The 14,171-nt window shown below is 40.0% G+C and overlaps 1 protein-coding gene across 13 annotated transcripts in view; it reads left to right on the top strand.

The window, feature by feature from the left end:
- The window catches only part of Lrrc7 (leucine rich repeat containing 7), a 501,827-nt gene that overhangs the window by 336,095 nt on the left and 151,561 nt on the right, over nt 1–14,171 (top strand). For all 13 annotated transcript variants that reach the window (XM_063281188.1, XM_063281182.1, XM_063281185.1 and 10 more), the window contains one exon: nt 12,590–12,653. In XM_063281188.1, the coding sequence (XP_063137258.1) occupies nt 12,590–12,653 (64 nt within the window). The remainder of the gene's footprint in view (nt 1–12,589; nt 12,654–14,171) is intronic.

Genomic DNA, 14,171 nt, shown 5'->3' with positions numbered 1-14,171 from the left:
GCGTATGCCAGCAGCAAACCACTGAACTGAGAACAGGACCCCGGTTGAAGGAATCAAAGAAAGGACTGAAAGAGCTTGAAGGAGCTCGAGACCCCATATGTACAGCAATGCCAACCAACCAGAGCTTCCAGGACTAAGCCACTACCCAAAGACTATACATGGACTGACCCTGGACTCTGACCCCATAGGTAGCAATGAATAGCCTAGTAATAGCACCAGTGGAAGGGGAAGTCCTTGATCCTGCCAATACTGAACCCCCAGTGAACGTTGGGGGTTCAGTATTGGCAGGACCCCTAGTGAATTGTTGGGGGGAGGGTGGTAATAGGGGAGGATGGAGAGGGGAACACCCATATAAAAGGGGAGGGGGAGGGGTTAGGGGGATGTTGGCCGTGAAACCGGGAAGGGGAATAACAATCAAAATGTAAATAAGAAATACTCAAATTAATAAAGATGGGGGGAAAAAAGAAAAAAAGAAAAGCCAGTCTGTAAAGTGTTCACTCAATGTCTGTGATGCTGGACATATTTGCTGACAAGAATAGAAGAGGAAATGACTATGACTGCCTCAGTTGGATTTTCAATACCTTGACTTACTGTCTCTAGTGATAATTATCCCTTATCTTAGCTGCTGGATTGGACCTTGTTTGTTTGTAGGGCAGGACATCAATAAGTAATCTATATGAATTATATGAGATTAACACAAGAAAACCCAAATAAAAGTGAAAGGGTTTTCTGTGAAGTTTAGCCCAGAAGTTTCTGTGAAGTTTAGCCCTTTCTCAGGATGGCTGGGTATAAACATACACACACAAGGGTGTGTGCGGCAGAAGTCCGTAAGCGAGGAAATTCACTGTTCTTCCATGCACAACTATCTGCGGGCATTCCAAATGGCGGCTCTGCTTAGGATTGTTCAGTAGAGCCCAAACCTTTTTGTGAAAGAATGAATTCTGCAGCATCTTTTAGTGAAAGCTGACATGTGTGTAGCTTATTCCAGGGCCCACAACCTTTTGGTACGCCGCTGTAGTGTATTGCAGAAGATGTAATTACTAAAGCTGGGCTCTGGAGATAATTGTCAGAGTTCTTGATTACACAGCACCCCAGCCCAGAAGCCCAGCAGGCCTTGCAAGCTTGCTTGATTACTTTCTCTGTACCAAGAGCTACGATTTGCTGGTGGAAAACTTTGTGTGCAGGGTGAATGAGTAATTGGTTCATGTCATAAACCAAAGAAAACTAAAGAGCAGCAACAAAATCCAAAATTGTCCTCAGCCTAATGAGATAAAGCAGCGATCCTGGATTTACCTGTAGACAGCTGCTCTTCTGAAGGCATACTTTCATAATCTAATCTTTCTATTTCAGCCAAGTACGCTCTGCTACTTCAAGTGGAAGAGCCCTTGGCAGCTTACTTGTGGATTTGATATTTCTTACAGAATATTTCATTAAACTTGAGATGAGTCATTACAGGAAAGAAAATGTTTCCAATAAAAAAATGAAGTTAACTGAGCTCTTAAAGGTCAAGTTTTAATATTAAAGATAAAAATATGAAGACACTCAAAATGGGAAACAGCTTGGTAGAAATTATAGAGTCTACATGTCTGTTGTAGTTCAAAGTCCACAAAGAGATACATCATAGTGAATAAACATTTAGAAGACTGGTCAAAGTACAGATCTTTCAATATTGTTTGAAAAGAAAAGCATATATTCAATTTGACATAAATCCTCTTTCTGGAAGATACCGGAAGAGATTTTAACTATTTTGGATGTTAGGGAAACCTGGGATGATTCAAAGTACATGAACGTCATAACTGCAAGATCTGTAAAGAAAGAGAATTTGAGAATTGCAAAGATGGCTCAGTGAGTGAAGCGTCTCCCACACGAGCATAAGGACCTTAGTTCAGTCCTCTAGTTCCTACCCTAAGAAGTGAACCATGTTCTGGCCATGTGCACCTGTAACTATAGCACTGGGAGGGTCCAGAGACAGCCAGACCCTAAAGCTATCTGGCCAAGCAGTCCAGCAAATCAGTGCCAGGTCCAGTGAGAGATCTTGTCTCAAAAGATCAGATGGAGAAAAATATCAAAGAATACCTTGCTTTGGCCTTTGTCCATCACACTAATGCACATGAGTGCATGTGTACAAACACACACACACACACACACACACACACACAAGCACTCACACACATGATTTTTTTTAAACATTTGAGCATGGAAATTACATTTTATTTGCCATCAGATACTAAATTTATGTTGTTTCCAGGTTTGTGACATCATGTTTTATTTCATAATAATAAGGTATACTAGTAATTGCCAATTTTTACTTATTGTGTGTGTGCATATGTACACACATGTGCAGATAAGAAGACAATTCATAGGAGTTAGTTCTCTCCTGGCACCTGGTACGCAGGGATTGAATTTAGGCTGGAAAGCCTGCACACGAGCGTCCTTCCCACTAAGCTATCTCATTGGATCAGTAGCTATATTTTCAAAGATTGTTAATTCCTGGACTTTCTAGACTTTGAAGTATGTACTATAAGCACAACAAAATCCTATGTAATATGGGGGTTCCTTAAATGCATATGTTATTACCAAGAGCAAAGCATGATCAGATAAAACTGGCAGCTAAAAAATATAAAATGTGTCTCTACCCACTTGATGTACAATTCAGGTGAAGTGCCAAGGTTCATCTCTAAAGTTCTGATAGAGAAGTACTAGAGACAAATGTTGAGTTTCCCTGCCTTTGTGCCACAAATAGCCAGGAACTGGAGAACATGTGCACAGTTCAAGGACAAGTTAAAGCTGGAATGAAAGAGTCCGTGACAAAACCTCATGGAATCCTGTAAGTCAGTAACTAAGTGACTCAATGGGGATCCAGAAGATGCTGCAGCACTGCCAACATTATATGGCTCAGAGGTAATTGTATGTCTGAACAGAGAAAACCTCTGAACGAGATGAAAAGAAAATCATAGATTGCACTATTCTATCAGTGCCACAGACTGTGGAGGTATTGCATTGTCTCCCATCCGGTTCCAGCTGGAATGTTTGAAGTGGATAAGTGCTGCAAAGTGATAGCATTGCAGGACACATTGACTTTAATAAGCACAGCCAAAGGACAGTGCTCATTGACAGCCAGTGTCACAGATGCCAGCAACTTGTACAACAAGAAATGACTATTTCAAAAGTACCTACTATAATTATCTAGAGGAAGCTTCCTAACAATCTTATTCTTAGCTTTCCATTTAACTGCCCTTTGTGAAGCATCTGAAATCTTCACTGTTCTTAGAGGCTGGACTGGTGGTCAAAACTTGTAATGTTATCTAGATGTCAGATGTTATATGCACTCAAGTAATGGAAACTTTGGCAAGCCCGGTTTTATAAATAAAGCTTCATTGAAAGGCTGAAGAGACTACTCAAGGGTTAAAAACATTTGTTGTTCTTGCAGACGAGACCTGATCTTGCAGGTTCAGTTCCAAACTGGCATGGAAGGTCATAATCACTTGTAAACCCAGTCCCAGGGGATCATCCTAGACCCTCTCCTGTCCGCTATAGGCACTAGGCGTGCATGTAATACACAGACATACATGCAGATCAAACATACATACATATAAAATAAGAATAGATAGAAAATAGACAGGTATGCAGACAGAGGACAGATAGATGATAAGTAGGTAGACAGATAGATAGATAGATAGATAGATAGATAGATAGATAGATAGATGATAGGTTGACAGACAGACAGACAGACAGACAGACAGACAGAGCAAGCTTATATTCAACTATGGCAGCTTTTCTCTGCAATAGTGGATTAGAGAGATTGAGACCGAGACCACATGGACCCCAGAGCCTACAGCATTTGCCCAGCCCTTTACAGAACATTTTTGCTGACCCCTGGTATAATAGACTATACTGAGCTACAGAGCTCATATTTTTAATTGAAATTAAGCATTGTTCATTTAAATAATAGCCAGAGTAAACAAAACAAATCAGGTTTGGATTCTTGCCTGTGCTGTGAACAGAGGCTGCAATTGAAGCCAGGTCTGTCTTGCATTTCCTCTGCCGTGCTGATGCATCACCTGCTCCTCTCTCCTAAGGCAGTGTATTTCTCTGCAGTGAGGTTGTTATGCACAGTTCCAGAGGGAAAAACAAGTTCATCTCTTGGGGGGCATCATGGGAACCAAGCTAGTGAATAATGTTCAACACAATCACATTGTCAAGAGCCTGAAGTGAACGCTGGGCCCTGAGGTAGAGTCAGACATGACTAGTGAGACATGACAAGTGTGAGGGCACTAATAGTTTCAGTATCCACACTGGGCCCATGCTTTCCTCAAGTATGTGTGGCTGTGAGTCTGTGGACTGGTGTGGAATTAAGTCTGAGATAAACCATAAACTACAAGAATCTCTAGCAAAATGTGTTCCTAGTCTAACAAATGTCAAGCAGAGAAAAATGTTTCATACCAAGTAAACAGGAAATAACCTGTTCCCATCTGGTGGAGAGTCACTGTAAGCATTTGTGTATTTTATCCGAGAAATCTGTCTCTAGCCAGGTATGGTGGTGGTTCATGCTTTTTATGCCAGCACTTGAGAGACAAAGGCAGAGATCTCTCTGACAGTTCAAGGCCAGCCTGTTTACATGGTGAGTTCTAGGAGAGACAAAGCTATGTCTCAAAAACATACAGACCATCTAAAATCTTTTAAATTTCTACAATATCTATCAGATCCTAAGAAATGTTCACATACAATCTGTGATGGTTTGTATATGTGTGGCCCTGGTAGTAGCACTATTTGGAGATATGGCCTTTTTGGAATAGGTGTGGTCTTGGAGTGAGTGTGTCACTGTGGGTGTAGGCTTTAATACCCTAGTCCTAGCTGCTCGGAAGCCAGTCTTCTGCTAGCAGCCTTCAGATGAAGATGTAGAACTCTCAGATCCTCCCATACTATGCCTGCCCAGATGCTACCATGCTCCTGCCTTGATAATAATGGACAAACCTCTGAATCTGTAAGCCAGCCCCAATTAAATGTTCTTTATAAGAGTTGTCTTGGTCATGGTGTCTGTTCACAGCAGTAAAACCCTAATACACAATCCCATTAACTGAGCTAACTCTCATGGAGTGTTTGTTTGCCTATATGTGCAACTGTTCTCATCACTGCAAAGAGCCAGTGGCACAGAGAGGTGTGTCTGCCTCCTCCTCATAATGGAGAGAAGACTTAAGTACAAAGCAGATCGCAGAGATTAGCTGCTCTTTCCTCATACCAGGGAAAACAGGAGGCCATCTGGCCATGTCTGCAGAGACAGCTGTTCAGTACTACTGATGCCTGGTCAGGGAGGGCTTCCCATACAAATTATCAGGAACTGAGAACTGCCCCCAGACACCTCCTTCTCTGTCTACAGCAACAAGATACTGGACTCTTAGCACCAGCTCCCACCAGAATTTCCTCACCTTTGACCAAACTCTTTCACTTCGGTTGAAGAGGCACGTCCATATTACATGTACTGTATCAAGGTACAAATTCAAAAGTAAGAAGGTCTGTCTGTCTTCGAAATGTTCTTGTTTGGTGTTTTCATTGTTTCTTTTCAGATATTCAAATATATATGATTCATGCAACAAACTCTTCAAACCCTAGTGGAAATGTCGCCGCTTCCTGACGTTATTCTTAATCACTGAGTCTTTAGTTCTTCCGACCTCCTGTGGCAATCTGTACACATTCTTTTCCTCATAGTTATCACTCTGGGAAGCAGTTACTCACTTAAAGGTCATTCCCATTTAGAAAATGAGCCCTTAAGAGAAGAGGCTGTGTAGGGTGTGCTAAAACTCCCACTACACACTTGATAGCCCCTATGTTGGTGAAGAGGCCATCTCAAAACACTAGTAATGACAAGTTTGAGAAACCCGAATCTTAGAAACTGTGGCAACTCCACTTTAATGAAGACATCCCATTAAAATTGAGTATTCCACATCCTCTCCAGCACCTGCTGTCACCTTAGCATTTGATATTTAGCCATTCTGACTGGCATGAGTTAGAATCTCAGGGTCATTTTGATTTGCATTTCCCTGATGACTAAGGATGTTGAACATTTCATTAGGTGCCTCTAGGCCATTTGAGATTCCTCAGTTGAGAATTCTTTGTTTAGCTCTGTACCCCATTATTTTTATCTTTTTATTTTTTTAATTTACATATCAAATGTTATCCCCTTTCCCTCACCCAACCACCCACCCCTTCCCACCTCCCTGCCCTGAAATTCCCCTACACTGGGGGGTCCAGCCTAGGCAGGACTAAGGGCTTCTCCTCCCATTGGTGCCCAACAAGGCCATCATCTGCTACATATGCAGCTGGAGCCATGGGTCTGTCCATGTATACTCTTTGGATGGTGGTTTAGTTCCTCGGAGCACCAGTTGGTTGGTATTGTTCTTATGGGGTTGCAAGCCCCTTTAGTTCCTTCAATCCTTTCTCTAACTCCTCCAATGGGGTCCCAATTCTCAGCTCAATGGTTGGCTGCAACTATTTGCTCTGTATATGTCATGCTCTGGCAGAGCCTGTACCCCATTTTTAATAGGGTTATTTGGTTCTCTAGAGTCTAACTTCTTGAGATCTATGTATGAATTGGATATTAGTCCTCTATCGGATGAAGAGTTAGTAAGGATATTTTTCTAATCTGTAGGTTGCCATTTTGTCCTAATGACAGTGTCCCTTGCCTTACAGAAGCTTTTCAATTTCATAAGATCCCATTTGTCTATAGATCCATTTGATCTTAGTGCCTGAGTCATCGGTGTTCTGTTCAGAAAATTGTTCCCTGTGCTGTTATGTTTCAGGCGCTTTCCCATATTCTTTTCTGTTAAATTCAGTGTATCTGGTTTTATGTGGAGATCCTTGATCCACTTGGACTTTAGCTTTGTACAATGAGATAAGCACTTCTCCATTGCTGGTTGGATTGCAAGCTGGTACTATGGAAATGAATCTGGTGGTTTCTCAGAAAATTAGACATAGTGCTACCTGAGGACCCAGCTATACCACTCCTGGGCATATACCCAAAAGATGCTCCAATATATAACAAGAATACATGCTCCACTATGTTCATAGCAGTCATATTTATAATAGCCAGAAGCTGAAAACAACCCAGATGTCCCTTAACAGAAGAATGGATACTGAAAATATAGTACATATACACAATGGAGTACTATGGAGCAACTAGAAACAATTACTTCATGAAATTCTTAAGCAAATGGGTGGAACCAAAAAATATCATCCTGAGTGAGGTAAGCCAGACACAAAAGAACACATACGGTATACACTCACTAATAAGTGGATATTAGCCCCAAAGCCCACAATGTCCATAATAGAACATATGGAGGAGCATAGAAGGAAGACCAGGGGTGTGGATGCTTCCTTCAGTCCTACTTAGACGGGAGAACAAAATAATCCTAGTAGGTAGTGGGGGGATGGGAAACTAGGAATAGCCACTAGAAAGCCCTAGATGCCAAGAAAGCAAAAGGCTCCCAGGACCCAGTGGAGATGACATTAGATGAAATACCCAACAAAGGGAAGAGAAAACCTGTAGAGACCATATCCAGTGGTTAGACAAGGCCCCCGGTTGAGGGATGGTGTCACCCACCCATCTCAAAAATATTTAACAGCTGATTAAATAATATAAACCAGTTGTTATGCTGTGTGTCAAACATAACAGCACAGGGGACAATTTTCTGAACAGAACACCAATGACTCAGGCTCTAAGATCAAATGGATCTATAGACAAATGGAATCTCATGAAATTGAAAAGCTTCTGTAATATTAAATATTTGTCTAAAGGAAATACAGAGACAAAGAATGGAGCAGAGACTAAAGGGAAGGCCATCCAGAGACTGCCCCACCTGGGGATCCAGCCCATATGCAGCCACCAAACCCAGAAACTCTTGCTGATGGCTGTCCTCTGAGAGGCTCTGCCAGAGCCTGACCAATACAAATGTGGATGCTCACAGGTAACCATTGGTCTGAGCACAGGGTCTCCAATGGAGGATTTAGGAGAAGAACTGAAATAGCTGAAGGGGTTTATAACCCCATAGGAAGAACAACAAAATCAACCAACCAGACCCCCTCCCCAGCTCCCAGGGACTAAACCACCAACCACAGAATACACATAGAGGAATCCATGACTCCAGCTGCATATATAATAGAGGATTGTTTTATCTGGCATCCTTTGGTCCTTTGGAGGCTTAATGCCCCAGGGTAGGAGAATGCTAAGGAGGTGAGGGTGAGCTGGAAGTGGGTGGGTGGGGGAGCTCCCTCATAGAAGCAGGGGGAAGTGGGGATGGGACATGAGATTTGCAGAGGAGAAACCAGGAAAAGATATAAAATTTGAAATGTAAATATTTATATATTTGAGTATTCCAAGGTCTCTCATTCTCTGTACATTGTTCAGTTGTGGGTCTCTGTATTTGTCACTGTTTACTACAAGAGTAACCTTCTCTGATGAAGCTGAGAAGACACTTATAAATTCATATAGCAATGTCATTAGGAATCATTTTTATTGTTAAATTTCTTTAGCAGAACAATAGTGTTTGGTTTTCCCATAGGTCCAAGGCCTATTTAGTCTCAAATTCTTGGCTACTGGAGCAATGTCACAGATTTATCCAAATAGGTTCCATCTCACAGAGTGGACCTTAAATCTAATCAAATAGTGGTTAGTTATGTTCATGCCACTATTGTACCAGTGTATCATGCAGACAGTTTACCATTGTAGATTGTAGGTTTTATAGCTAGGTTGGTGTTTATTTACCTTTCTCCTTTGGTAGTATGGAGAGTTTCATGCAGTACCATGAATATTAGTCAGTAGGGGTGAAGGCCTACTCAAGAATAGGCTTTACCTCTCCCTGTTAAATTAGATATGTAACTGTTGCCTTCAGCAGTAGGAACTTACCTTACCATCAGTGTGGAGAGACAAACAAATAACCTTGGCAATAGCCTGAGTTGTTTGAGGGTTTCCACAGAGCTCCTTCCACCAATAATTCAACCAGATGTAACACATTCCTGGCACTGGAAGTTTTCACTTGTTTGCGAAGTATCTCCATTTGGGCCTTTGTCTCTTCTTTTATTTGGTGACTCCATTTTGACTTCCTTGATGATATATGTATATATTTTAAGGAGCTTCTATAGTGGTAGGTTTCTATATGAGCTGTAAATACCCTTAGTGTTAGTTATTTCTCTTATATTTTCTCTCTTACCATCTCTTCCCTCCTTCCACTTCATTTACTCCTTCTGCTCCGGCCTCCCCGCCCCTTTATAACTATCTATTCTATTTCCCCTTCCTTGGGAGATCCTCCCCTCCCTCGACTATTCTCTTACTCTATGACTAAGCTCTGTGGTTAAATGGATTAGAGTCCACTTACCGAAGAATAACAAATACACATGTCCGGACAATAGAGAATGTGTTCATTATTTGTCTTCTCCTGCAGCGAGTTTATGGGTAACCCTCAGATGGCCTATAGTGTGAGCTATCCCTCCACATATTTTCTCTCTTTCTCCCTCTCCCTTTCTCTTCGCCACTCACTCCTCCCATTCCAATGCCCCTTAATCCTCTCTCCATGACTATACATTCTATATCCTCTACCCTATCAGTTTCTTCCCCTCCCCTAGTCCTTTACCCTATACCTAACCTCTATGGTTATTCAGATAGTAGCTGCCCATTGCAGGTTTAAAAACCTAACATCTACATATAAGAGAATGCATATATATTTGTTGTTTGGGGTCTGAGTTACCTTACTTGGGATGGTTTTTTTTTTTCTGACTGTTTACCTGCAAAATTCATGATTTCACTTTTTTAACAGCTGAATAATATTCCATTGTGTGAACTTACCACATTTTTACTATCCATTGATCTGTTGATGAACATCTAGACTGTTTCCAATTTCAAGCGTAGCTGAATCATGAGGTAGATATATTCGCAGCATCCTGAGAATCTACCACATTGCTTTCCATAGTGGCTATACAAGTTTGCACTCAAAGCAATAGATGAGCATTTTCCTTTACCCATATCCTCACCAGCATGAACTGTCATTTGTTTTTTTTTTTATCTTGGCCGTTTTTACTGGTATAAGATTAAATTCAAAGTAGTTTTGCTTTGTATGTTCCTGATGACTAAGGAATTGACTAAGTTCTTTAAGTGAAAACCTCTCTATTCATTCACAAATATTTTATTATCTTTTAAATAGAAAACAAGATAAACATTTTCACTATTCTTGAACTTTCTTAATAAATTTCCACACTTTTTGCTTAAATTCCAAATCTATTTCAATGTAACAAGGAACTTGACTGTGTAAATATACACATATGCATTTGTAAATATATTACATATAAGTTATAAAAAGCAAAGCAAAACAAATGAGCATGAATGGTTATATAAATAAGACAAAAATTGGTATGTTTTCTGTTCCTGACTAAAGAATCTACATAGAACCATAATTGAAAGTTTAATGCTTTCAGTCATACATAGCTGTTTACAGGTATAACATATATTCTACACTATTGTTTGTATTTTATATTTTTACTCACACATATATTCTTTACAGTGCCTATTCATTTTAAGTTCAACTTCTTTTGTGGGGAGAATAGGAACCTCTATGCTGGCTGTTAGCCTTGTCTGATGCTAGTCATGAGCTACCAGTTTTGAAATGTTTTGTTCAGACTTAACATAGACACTAAGCATCCCCTACTGTACACTTTATTGAGTGATTCATGAAGTTGCACTTCTCCCTAGAGCATGTTGTCTATGTCACCATGGTATCCAGATCACCATGTTCTGTTTCTGGCCCAATCATAGATCCCAGGACACTTACTTATGTGACTTCATTGCTGTTACTGCCTTTTCTTGCTTTCTACAATATCCAGTGATCCCAAAGTGAGAGTCTGAAATAAAAATCTAACATCCCCTTCCTGCAAAAATAGTAAAGCTTTTTGTTACCACTAGACTAAAACTTAGGCTTCATGGCTGGACATATGACTTTGTGACTATATTTCTCATGTGTTATTGTTTTTTGTGAACTACCTTCTTAACATTTATTCCTAGTTTCATATAGCCCGATCAACTACTCTAATCAAAACCTCAGTTAAGTTTAATTTTTTTAAACATGCTTTCAAGGCTAAAAGAATGCTACTCTGGTTGGGGATTTAGGTCAGTGGTAGAGCGCAAGGCCCTGAAGCACAAGGCCCTGGGTTCGGTCCCCAACTCCGAAAAAAAAAAAAAAGAAAAGAAAAAAAAAAGAATGCTACTCCATATATCTAACAACTTATAAATGCTTTCTATGAAACTCATTCAATTGTGTCAGAACTGTTTCCTCAAGATTGTGGGCTACTTTAATGTGAACAATGCCTTTCATGTTCCTGGACTTGGAAGACAAATGGAAATCAAAATACTTAACATTCATGAGGAATCTCATCTTGATAAAGGCTAACATGGGGTTGGGGATTTAGCTCAGTGACAGAGGCAAGCACAAGGCCCTGGGTTCGGTCCACAGCTCTGAAAAAAAAAAAAGAAAAAAAGAAAAAAAGATAAAGGCTAACATAATCACCTTATTGAAAATACAATCCCTGTGAAAAGTCTCCTTGTCCACTGACACTGTTTCACTATAGCACTTTTAACCTAACATATTACTGTATTTTACTTAATTGTTTTGCTTGCTGTCATTCTCCTCAACTAGATATAAAGTCTTTTGGTTAAAAAAAATTATCAGCTTTTTTATCACTGTACCTTAAACTGGGACATAATAATCTCTCAATAATTGTGGTCATGTGAAAAACACACACTCTTCAAGTCTAACGTATATTTTCACTTAATAGTAATGAAAAATCTAACAGATTTATATACAATTTAAGAAGAAGAAGCCAAAATTTCTAAGATTTTTGTTTCTGAAATTTCAAAAGCTTTTGTGTATTCTGAGGTTTGGGATAATTTGAAAAAAAATTTTAAAAAACACTATATTTTATTTTGTCGTATGCTTACTTAGGAAGGATTTGAGAAAAGTTTATTGTAGTAGGGGTGTTCTAAAATGCCTTTGAAGTAAATCCTCAGTCAAGAGTCTTTCAATAGCTCAGCACTATTCCAGGCCCAACTCAGGATATTTTAGGGTCAATGAAGATAGCCTATCTATAACAGAAGTTTCACTAATGGGAAGAAATAACAGGGCTGATGATGTAGCCATAAGTAAAGGGAGTCCCTTTACTGTGATTGACTTCAGTTGCTTATGATTAACGAATCAGGGCAGTGACTCTTAAAAATATGGTAGTGGATCCATCGTTAGCCTCTTTGTATGGAAATTGAATGAGATTCCCAGTGTGTGAAACAACTGGCCTTAGACTCCTGTCACACACTGCATTGGAAACCCAGTGCTGTGAACCACTGACTGCTAGAACTGCACCCAGGTAGCCATTAACATGTTTCTCTGTGCATCTGTGGTTCACCTCTTGCTAAGGAATATCCTGAGGATTTTGCTTTTGTTTTGTTTTTGTTTTGAACAAAATACAGTTAGGAAAATCTATCAAGTGTTGGCAGACTATCTTTAGAGAGTTAAGTCAAGTGCTGCCTCATAATGGTACTCTTCTCCACCTTTTACAGGTCAATGCACAAGCTGGCCCAGCTGGAAAGACTTGACCTAGGCAATAATGAATTCAGCGAGCTGGTAAGCAAATGTACTTCATTAACTTGTCAAATAGTCTCCAGGAGATTCTTTGTGTTGTGTCTTCACAACTTCAAGCATTAAAGCATTGAGTGACTGTGTGTGCTTCCTAAACACTAAAGAGCTTCCTAAAGCTAAGAGTTACACAGATTGTTTCATGATACAGTAAACCACAAAATTGGGTATTACATATCACAAAAAGTCAGAATTAGAGCAGATGTGTGTTGACAGTTTAGTACCTATAGTGTGACAAAAAAGGAACCATGTTAAGTGTGTAACCAGCTTCATCTCAGCTAATCCTCACCTGATGCATGGTTATTTTAACTTTATTTAAATGAACCTGAAGTGGTCCCTAATACATAAATGTTATGTGGCTGCACAGAGGGATTAAAGGGAATCCTTTGGAGACTACACTTTGAAGACTGCTGTGAAGGTTTAGAAAGTTAGTCCCAAGGGTCAGCAACCTTCCAGTTTTTATAAAAGGAGCTTTCTTATGAAGACATATTGATACCTCACTCACTGCCTATAAGACTGACAATATTCTGTCAGCCATTTTCAATGTTTGGCTTTATTTCAAGTATGCCCAAAGACCAGAATCACAAAATCAAACAAAAAGCAAACAGAAAATCCTTTGTAAGAAAACCCACCATTCTTTCTTCAGAAGTTTTCAATTAGACATTGTCAAGTCTCCAAAATCAAATTTACCTGTAGTTAAATGAAGGCCTCTAACTAATCAATCAGCTTTTCCCACCCTTGTTAACACATTTGGGGAAAGTCAATTAATCTCACTAAGCCTCATTTTCATAATCTATAAAATGAGGATTATAGTGATTGCTGCCTCAAAAGGCTTGCGAGAGAATTAAATTGAATGTGTATATAAAACTGGGCCAAAAGTCCTCTCAGTCAGTGCCCTATGTAAAGATGGCAGGGTTTTCATTCATGCTATAAGGTAATACATGAAGAATACTCACTGTTTTATTTTAACCATGTCCAGTACATTATTATGCTGCCCTATATGCTGATTGTCAATGTCAGAGGTAAACTTTTATTTGTCTGGATTAAAAGCTTTAATCTGTCCTTAAATAAAAATTCCCTCACTAAAGTATCTTCCCTTCTGATACTGGGATGAGGGCCTACATAGTAACTTGTCTTTGTGACCTGGATGGGAAGAACTCTTGGCCTGGGAGGCTTGCGGTTTGCTAGCCGTACATGATGTTTCCGAGTTCTCAGTCTAAGGACACTTAGCCATGTGCTATATAGCATGTGCCTCTGAAACCAAACACTGTCCCTCTCCCTCTCCTATGCTCCCTCCAGACAGCTCAGCTGTCATTTCTGTTCTCACCAGTCAGTCCCCAGTAGTGACTCCATACCCAGCCACATGAATCCTCTCTGAGACAAGCCCAGGAAAGGTAGATGTCAGATCTTCTATCTGTCACATTCTGCCACCCAACTCACTGTGCGTGGGCATAAGGAGAGAGAACGAATGCACCCTAGCATGCATTTTTCCTCTATGTGCTTTAA

The sequence above is a fragment of the Rattus norvegicus genome, chromosome 2 (assembly GCF_036323735.1).
Source record: "Rattus norvegicus strain BN/NHsdMcwi chromosome 2, GRCr8, whole genome shotgun sequence".
NCBI lineage: Eukaryota > Metazoa > Chordata > Mammalia > Rodentia > Muridae > Rattus > Rattus norvegicus.
The sequence above is the reverse complement of the archived record's forward strand: the minus strand, read 5'-3'. Positions and strand labels throughout refer to the sequence as shown.